The 9469-nt window shown below is 41.0% G+C and overlaps 1 protein-coding gene across 1 annotated transcript; it reads right to left on the bottom strand.

Moving 5' to 3' along the window:
- Positions 1-3519: 3519 nt before the first annotated feature.
- Positions 3520-8252, bottom strand: LALBA (lactalbumin alpha). The gene is made up of 4 exons (XM_025930597.2): positions 5941-8252; positions 5201-5359; positions 4655-4730; positions 3520-4134 (listed from the first exon to the last, which is right to left on the bottom strand). The coding sequence occupies exons 1-4, from the start codon at positions 6071-6073 to the stop codon at positions 4074-4076; spliced, it is 429 nt and encodes a 142-aa protein (XP_025786382.1). The 5' UTR covers positions 6074-8252; the 3' UTR covers positions 3520-4073.
- Positions 8253-9469: the final 1217 nt, after the last annotated feature.

Raw genomic sequence — 9469 nt, 5'->3', positions numbered from 1 at the left:
CTGTTGTTTAACATAGTGTTGGAAGTTCTAGCATCAGCAATCAGACAACAAAAGGAAATCAAAGGCATCCAAATTGGCAAAGATGAAGTCAAGCTTTCACTTTTTGCAGATGACATGATATTATACATGGAAAACCCGATAGACTCCACCAAAAGTCTGCTAGAACTGACACATGAATTCAGCAAAGTTGCAGGATACAAAATCAATGTACAGAAATCAGTTGCATTCTTATACATTAATAATGAAGCAACAGAAAGACAAATAAAGAAACTGATCCCATTCACAATGGCACCAAGAAGCATAAAATACCTAGGAATAAATCTAACCAAAGATGTAAAAGATCTGTATGCTGAAAACTATAGAAAGCTTATGAAGGAAATTGAAGAAGATATAAAGAAATGGAAAAACATTCTGTGCTCATGGGTTGGAAGAATAAATACTGTTAAAATGTCAATGCTACCCAAAGCTATCTACACATTCAATGCAATCCCAATCAAAATTGCACCAGCATTCTTCTCAAAGCTAGAACAAGCAATCCTAAAATTCATATGGAACCACAAAAGGCCCTGAATAGCCAAAGTAATTTTGAAAAAGAAGACCAAAGCAGGAGGTATCACAATCCCAGACTTTAGCCTCTACTACAAAGCTGTAATCATCAAGACAGCATGGTATTGGCACAAAAACAGACACATAGATCAATGGAATAGAAGAGAAACCCCAGAACTAGACCCACAAAAGTATGGCCAACTAATCTTTGATAAGGCAGGAAAGAATATCCAATGGAAAAAAGACAGTCTCTTTAACAAATGGTGCTGGGAGAACCAGACAGCAACATGCAGAAGGTTAAAACTAGACCACTTTCTTACAACACTCACAAAAATAAACTCAAAATGGATAAAGGACCTGAATGTGAGACAGGATACATCAAAACACTAGAGGAGAAAGCAGGAAAAGACCTCTCTGACCTCAGCAGTAGCAATTTCTTACTTGACACATCCCCAAAGGCAAGGGAATTAAAAGCAAAAATGAACTATTGGGACCTCATGAAGATAAAAAGCTTCTGCACAGCAAAGGAAACAACCAACAAAACTAAAAGGCAACCAATGGAATGGGAAAAGATATCTGCAAATGACATATCGGACAAAGGGCTAGTATCCAAAATCTATAAAGAGCTCACCAAACTCCGCACCCGAAAAACAAATAATCCAGTGAAGAAATGGGCAGAAAACATGAATAGACACTTCTCTAAAGAAGACATCCGGATGGCCAACAGGCACATGAAAAGATGCTCAACGTCGCTCCTCATCAGGGAAATACAAATCAAAACCACACTCAGATATCACCTCACGCCAGTCAGAGTAGCCAAAATGAACAAATCAGGAGAGTATAGATGCTGGAGAGGATGTGGAGAAACGGGAACCCTCTTGCACTGTTGGTGGGGATGCAAACTGATGCAGCCGCTCTGGAAAACAGTGTGGAGGTTCCTCAGAAAATTAAAAATAGACCTACCCTATGACCCAGCAGTAGCACTGCTAGGAATTTACCCAAGGGATACAGGAGTACTGATGCATAGGGGCACTTGTACCCCAATGTTTATAGCAGCACTCTCAACAATAGCCAAATTATGGAAAGAGCCTAAATGTCCATCAACTGATGAATGGATAAAGAAATTGTGGTTTATATACACAATGGAGTACTATGTGGCAATGAGAAAGAATGAAATATGGCCCTTTGTAGCAACGGATGGAACTGGAGAGTGTGATGCTAAGTGAAATAAGCCATACAGAGAAAGACAGATACCATATGTTTTGACTCTTATGTGGATCCTGAGAAACTTAACAGAAACCTATGGGGGAGGGGAAGAAAAAAAAACAAAAGAGGTTAGAGTGGGAGAGAACGAAAGCATAAGAGACTCTTAAAAACTGAGAACAAACTGAGGGTTGATGGGGTGGTGGGAGGGAGAGGAGGGTGGGTGATGGGTATTGAAAAGGGCATCTTTTGGGATGAGCACTGGGTGTTGTATGGAAGCCAATTTGACAATAAATTTCATATATTAAAAAAAATTCCAGTTAGCTAACATACAGTGTAATATTAATTCCAGGTATAGAGTTTAATGATTCATCGTTTACATAGAACACCAGTGCTCATCAGAACAAGTACCCTCCTAAATACCCATCACCCGTTTAACCCATCCCCCCACCCACATCCCCTCCAGCAACCCTCAGTTTGTTCACTATATTTAAGAGTCTGTTTCCTGGTTTGCCTCTCCCTTTCCCACCCCCCCCCCCCCCCGCGTGTTCATCTTTTTTGTTTCTTAAATTCCACATTAATGAAATCATATGGTGTTTGTCTTTCTCTGACTGACCTATTTCACTAAGCATAATACACTCTAGCTCCATCCAAGTCATTGCAAATGGCAATATTTTATTCTTTTTGATGGCTGAGTAATATTCCATGGTACATGTATATACATTTGGGCTCTTTCCATAATTTGGCTACTATAAACATCAGGGTGCATGTACCCTTTGAATTAGTATTTTTGTATCCTTTGGTAAATACCTAGTAGTGCAATTTCTGGGTTGTAGAGTTCTACTTTAAATTTTTTAGAAACCTCAATGCTGTTTTCCAGAGTGGCTGCACCAGTTTGCATTATCACCAACGGTGCAAAAGGGTTGCCCTTTCTCTGCATCCTCACCAGCACCTGTTGTTTCCTGTGTTATTAATTTTGGCCATTCTTACAGGTGTGATGCGATATTTCATTGTAGTTTTGATTCATATTTTCCTGATGATGAGTAATGTTGAGCATCTTTTAATGCTTCTGGTAGCCATCTGTACATAAATGTGGTACTTTAAATTGGAGTTTTGGCATGCTGGATTGTCAAAGCAGGAAGAGATATTAAAAAAACAAACAAACAAACAAACAAAAAAAAACCACCTGAACCAAAACCCTCCTTTTAAGATGAGGAAGCTGAAGCACAGAGGACAGAGATGACATGCCCAGGTTTGCACCGTCAATGAGTAGCAGAAACAGACTTTAGGACTCAAATCTTCCTCAACCCATTGGTCACCCTTTTCATATTCTTGGCACCCCTATCTTTGCTGTCCTTCTCCCACCCCGCATCTCCCAGTCAAAAATCCAACCCATACTTCAAAACCAGCTTAAATGCCACTCCTTTAATAAATCCTTTCTTGATCTCTTTTTCCACAGCACCCCCCCAATGTAAAGTATCTTTTTTTATGAATGTTCAGAGCACATTTCTAAACTCTCTCATGATGCTATGACATTATCCCTTGTATTATAATAATTTTTTTTAATTTTTTTTACTTTTATTTATTTTTTGAAGGAGACAGAGCACAAGTTGGGGAGGGGAAGAGAGAGAAGGAGACACAGAATCCAAAGCAGGCTCCAGGCTCCGAGCTGTCAGCACAGAGCCGGACGCAGGGCTCGAACTCACCAGCCGTGAGATCATGACCTGACTTGAAGTTGGACGCTTAACCGACTGAGCCACCCAGGCGCTCTGCATTATAATTATTTATTAATTGTTTATCTTATCTTTCCTACTAGTCCTTGAGGGAAGGGACCCTTTTGCCAATTTTTTACTCCTTCTATAGTTCCTTGAATATGCTAGTGATCAATGAGTTTCTTGAATCGAGTTGCAACAGAAAGTAACCTCCATCTTTCTAAGTTCAGTCTATTTCCTCTTCAGTAGAGATGGAAGGTGGCTATGACTTATAGCTTCAGTGTCCACCCACTCACACTACTTCCTCCTCCTCCCTCCAGGAAGAAAATACAGCCAGCCATTCAAAATCAGTCCCTTTATTCAAGACAGAGGTGGAACCCATTGTTGTAGTTAAAGTGCCATCAGGGGGCACTAAGCAAGGGTCAAAAGTCCAGTGTACCAGTCACACATCCCTGGAGAATCATTCTCAAGTGTCCAAAGGTGTCACTACAGAGTTCAGGGCTCAAAGACAAATCAGCTTCAAGGGGGTAGAAAGAAGCAAACTGAGGTAGCCTTAGGGGAGAGGCATTCCAGGAATGTACAGAGGGCAGAAACAGCAAAGACCGCAGGCACTCACAACATCTCACAGTGCCACTGTTCCAGTTTCTCAGAGCAGAGTGGTTTATGGGCCAACCTGATAATGGAAAAAGAGACAGGACAAGTTGGATGACTGGATCTTAGCCCAAACTTCCATCTAGCTTTATTCCCAAAAGGGTCAAGGTGGAAGAGTGTGGATGAAAATTACAGAAGGACGTTCCTAGCCAGATGGCAAGGGACACTGAGCCACCTAATGGGGTAGGGTTCACTTTTAAAACTCCAAAAAATTATAGAACTGGAAAAGACATGCAGTGGTATCAAGGGCTTGCTTCAGGGTCTAGGACTAAAACAAGCTGAATTAGATGTCCACGTCCAGGTGAAGGGAGCCATAGGTCTCAGCCTTCTCTTTCTTATGCTTATTAGGAATATTGTTAAACAGGAGTGGTGTGAGGGAAGCTTAGAAAATCAGAAAACTAAATCTTCTCAATGACTTTTGTTTTGAAAACTACATTCTAAATTAAATGGTCAGGAGATAGAAAGAGAGGACAGTAGTGCTGGACTAAAGGAGTGAGGAAAAGGAGGAGAAGGGAAAAGTAAAAAATAGAATGGAGATTCACCAGTAGTCAATTCCTTCCTTATCCAGGATCTTCTTGGCACAAATCATGTCATCAGTAAGGTCATCATCCAGGAACTCTGGCAGGAGTTGCAAGGAGAGGAATGAGAGAGCTAAGTATTACCCAGAAAAATAATGTGTTTCCCTCTTCCCTGGATCTATTAGGTCTGGTTCTTCTCTGAACTGGAGGCTTATGCCTGTTGCCTTTCTATATGATAAAGTCAATACAATAATGTTCCCCATCCAAGATAAGGATTCCCTTCACTTTTCTTGAATGTCTCCGGAGGAACTGTCAACTTCATCAACTGACTTACTCTGAAAATGCAGGGTATTAGACTTCAAGAATCCCAGACAGCTCAGATCATCTACCTGTGAACTTCTGGGAACTGCCTGGGGATTTAGTGAACATGAAAATTCTGTCAATTCAAGCCGCACAGTTGAAGTGGAGTACAAGGCACTGAAGCCAGAAGTATGCTTGACACCAAAAATAAGATTATCCCAGAGGTAGCCTCCAGGAAAACAGAGGAACAGGATAAAAGAGGCTACTCACTGTCACAGGAGATGTCACAGATGTTCCTTGACTGAAGGATCTGGTTGTCCCTGCACCAAAATTTATTGTTGATCTGGAAGAGTCCATATTCTGTGCTGCCATTGTTATTGACTATGGTTTGTGTATCATAACCACTAGTATGAAATATGGTACAGATCCCTGAGGGAAAGATGAGAAAGAGGTATCACAGAGGTGACTATAAATTATGCATTTATATCATGAATGAGGACCTGTATTACCAAACATAGAAAGGCTCTCTAGCCAATCTCCAAATATTGCAAAGCACAAAATATATTGATGAAATGAAAAGAGTTCCAAAAAGGACAGACAATAAGAGAAAGGGAAAATAAGGGCGTCTGGGTGGCTCAGTCGGTTAAGTGTCCGACTTCAGCTCAGGTCATGATCTCACAGTTCGTGGGCTCGAGCCCCACATCAAGCTCTGTGCTGACAGCTCAGAGCCTGGAGCCTGCTTCAGATTCTGTGTCTCCCTCTCTCTCTCTGCCCCTTCCATAGTCTGTGTCTCTCTGTCTCTCAAAAATGAATAAATGTTAAAAAAAAATTTTTTTTTTAAAGAGAGAAAGGAAAAATACATGAATAAATGTAATGAAAAGAGTAAACAGATAAGCAGATAAGATAAAAGGATTATTATATAATTGAATAAAAGTGGAGAGGGAAAGGTGGATGAAAGAGAGACACATATGAATTGAAGAATGGATGAAGCAAGGCAGCAGGGAACTTACATTCAGACAAAGCAATGCCTCCATAGCCATCCATGTCTTTCAGCACCTGGGACAGCTCACATTTTGTAAACTGCTTCCCCTGGATGGCAGGGAACATGATGCCAATCAGGAGCAGAGAGACAAAGGACATCATTTTGGCTGCCCCCAAGAACCTGAAATAGGGACACCAGACAGCTTCACCTCCTTTTATTTGTGGAGAAAGCCTCGGGGGCCCTGGCACCAAGCCCTACATCCAGGAAGAGGATGAAGAGAGACTGGTCATGCCAACACAGAAACACTGAATCTGCCAGCTTCCTTCCGTACTTTTACCCCATTTTTCCTTCTCCTCCCCTAATCTCTAGTCCATACCAGTTATTGTTTTCTGCCCAGAGAGAGTTCCAAGCATGATTCTGTTCCCATTTGGCTTTGTTACGTACCTTTTTTTCTTGTAGATTTGGTTCTAGGAAGCAGGATGTCCCTAGCCTACTTCGGGAACAAAGGAGGCCTCAGGGGTAATATGAGTGAGGCAATCAGAAAATAAACTAAGGGTCTTGGCAAAACCCCCTCCCCACTAGAGACATACAGAATATGGAAAAGGAGTGTGTGTCATTACATGCCATAAGCCCAGGATCAGAGTTGGCACTTGTCCAGTCAACTCAGGCATGGAAAAAAGGAAGAGTCCCTTAACATGGTGGTTCATGACTGGGGGCTCAGGAGTAGGGATGGACGATAGCAACATAGACTACAAGAATCTGATATAACTTGGATCCAGAGATTTCTATACTTCAGGAAAACAGAGTATGACAGTATCTAGCTCTCCTATGAGCTATTATCCAGGCTCTCCACCACCAACCACCACTACCACTAAACAGCCATATACCACATTGGTGTTAATTAAGACATTATGTAAATCCAAAACTAATAACTTGTAGCAGATTTGTTCATGGGTATAGAAACTTGTAGACAGCCTCAGAGTTGGCCACAGACGGTTAAAGAGAGAGTAACCCAAGTCAGTGTAAAGAGGACTTTGAGAACTTTAAGATTAGATTAAGATATATCTACTGTCTACAAAACAAGATTCTGGATCTGAGCTTTTTAAGGTCAGTGCCCCTGAACAAGTAAAGTTGAGGGTACCAGTTCTGAATAATTCCTCCAACTTGCTGGCATCAAGCTTCAAATCATGTGCCAATAGCTATTAGCCTCCTTCGTGCCAGGGCTCATCCTCTTTATTCCAATCTCTCAACCTGATTTCTTATATTGAAGTGGGTATCTGTCCCAACCAACAGTTTTCTCTATATCATGGGTAACCAGTATATGAAGCTGCATGAGTGAAATGAGTGTAGAGGATCTTGGTGCCAAGAGAGATGAGCAGAAAGTCCTGATGGCAAAGAAATACATGTTCAGAAACACAGTGAAAGGGCTGCTACAACATTTCTCCTCCATTCTACCCAGAGGCATTGGAGGGGTACATGAAGGACAGGAATAGGAATAGGAATTCTGTCACACTAAGCAAGTATGGTTGAGAATATGGCTGGGAGTAGAGGATGACCTTGAACCATCTGACAGATAAGGAAAGCCTATAATTTGGTTGGTTGTATCTCTGCCCTTCCCTGAAGCAATAAAAAGCAGCATCCAGGTCTGCACGGCTAAGCGCAAAAAATAAATGTGCCTCGGGAAAGAGGAACCATTATTTCCTTAGAAATGTTTGTAAAATGGCATATCTGAGGATCATCTGGAAAAGAATATGGAAGATGTGTAATGGGAACAATTACAAACATTCAGAGAAAGACGCAGATTCTTGGAGATAGACCAAACAACAATGACCACAGCACTGAAAGAGGAAGAAAGACATCAGCACAGCTACCTTTCCAGACAGGTAGCGTGCTCTCTGTGCAAGCTGAGATCTGAATCAAGGCAGTGAAGAGACATTTACAACACATGGGTTTTTTAGAAATATGCTAGGAAGCTATATTCATTTTCTCGGATGCTGTCATAAAAATCAGGTTTCTCAAATCAGTCCTATTTGAAGGACTTTTAGAGATTAAGGAATCAGAAGGACCTGCTTCAAAACACATTTGTCAGTTGCCATCCAAAACTATAGTTTGTAGATAAGTGGTAATTTATAGAGAGAGCCAAGGACTGCCATTTGGAGGAACATCCTAGATCTACAATAACATTGATCATTACTTCTGGTTAGTATATTCACCTTGTTCTACTTCCTCCCATAATCCACATAAATTACTACTAAGTGGACAATGAAGCAAAATTTTGGACTTGACATATAAATTTCAGACAAATTCTTCATTGAATTATAGAGTTATTTAAAGCAAATAAAATTTGGGGCGCCTGGGTGGCGCAGTCGGTTAAGCGTCTGACTTCAGCCAGGTCACGATCTCGCGGTCCGTGAGTTCGAGCCCCGCGTCGGGCTCTGGGCTGATGGCTCAGAGCCTGGAGCCTGTTTCTGATTCTGTGTCTCCCTCTCTCTCTGCCCCTCCCCCGTTCAGGCTATGTCTCTCTCTGTCCCAAAAATAAATAAACGTTAAAAAAAAAAAAATAAAAATAAAAAAATAAATAAATAAATAAATAAATAAATAAATAAAGCAAATAAAATTTGGGGGCACCTGGGTGGCTCAGTCGGTTAAGCATCTGACTTCAGCTCAGGTCATGATCTTGTGGTTCACAAGTTTGAGCCCTGCATGGAGCTCTGTGCTGACAGCTCAGAGCCTGGAGAGTCCTTCAGATTCTCTGTCTCCCTCTCTCTCTGCCCTCCCCCACTCGTGCTCTGTCTGTCTCTCAAAAATAAACAAACATTTTTAAAAAGCAGATAAAATTTGGAGAGTGATTTTGATTGGTGCTTTTCTTTTGGGGGTTGCTTGTGCAAAAGTCCTTACAAAGTCACTTAGCACTAGGGATTCACATCCTGTATCTGCACCAAAAGCGTGCTTGCAATTTACATTGGATTATTTTGAATTGTTGTATTTGTATTACTATCTCTATAACTGTTCTTGTGCATAAAAAAGCCAATGGTTCACTTTTGTGAACTGAGAATAGTATCAACAAAAAATGTAAATATACAAATGTAAATCATAACTCACAACTTATTTTAAAATATACTAACTAGGGGCGACTGGGTGGCTCAGTCGGTTGAGCGTCCGACTTCGGCTCAGGTCATGATCTCACAGTCCGTGGGTTCGAGCCCCGCGTCGGGCTCTGTGCTGACAGCTCAGAGCCTGGAGCCTGCTTCCGATTCTGTGTCTCCCTCTCTCTCTGACCCTCCCCCATTCATGCTCTGTCTCTCTCTGTCTCAAAAATAAATAAACATTAAAAAAAATTTTTTTTAAATATACTAACTAAAATGGATTTTACCTTTTTGATCAAATATTAGCTAAAACAAATTCATATGCAATTACTAATACGTAATAGAATTTTTATGCAAATCTTACCCAATTTCTCATTTTAAATGTCTTTTTTTTTTTAATTTTTTTTTCAACGTTTATTTATTTTTGGGATAGAGAGAGACAGAGCATGAACGGGGGAGGGGCAGAGAGAG

Source organism: Puma concolor, chromosome B4, assembly GCF_028749965.1.
Source record: "Puma concolor isolate L17-30 chromosome B4, mPumCon1.1.hap2, whole genome shotgun sequence".
In the NCBI taxonomy this organism is placed as follows: domain Eukaryota; kingdom Metazoa; phylum Chordata; class Mammalia; order Carnivora; family Felidae; genus Puma; species Puma concolor.
The sequence above is the reverse complement of the archived record's forward strand: the minus strand, read 5'-3'. Positions and strand labels throughout refer to the sequence as shown.

Bases quoted from the DNA above. Each gene is read 5' to 3' on its own strand.
- LALBA (XM_025930597.2), bottom strand. From the start codon at position 6,073: ATGATGTCCTTTGTCTCTCTGCTCCTGATTGGCATCATGTTCCCTGCC. The intron at 5,360-5,940 runs GTAAGTTCCCTG...TCTTTCCCTCAG, and splicing joins AGGCATTGCTTTGTCTGAAT to GGATCTGTACCATATTTCAT. The intron at 4,731-5,200 runs GTGAGTAGCCTC...AACTCCTGCCAG, and splicing joins CTGTGACATCTCCTGTGACA to AGTTCCTGGATGATGACCTT.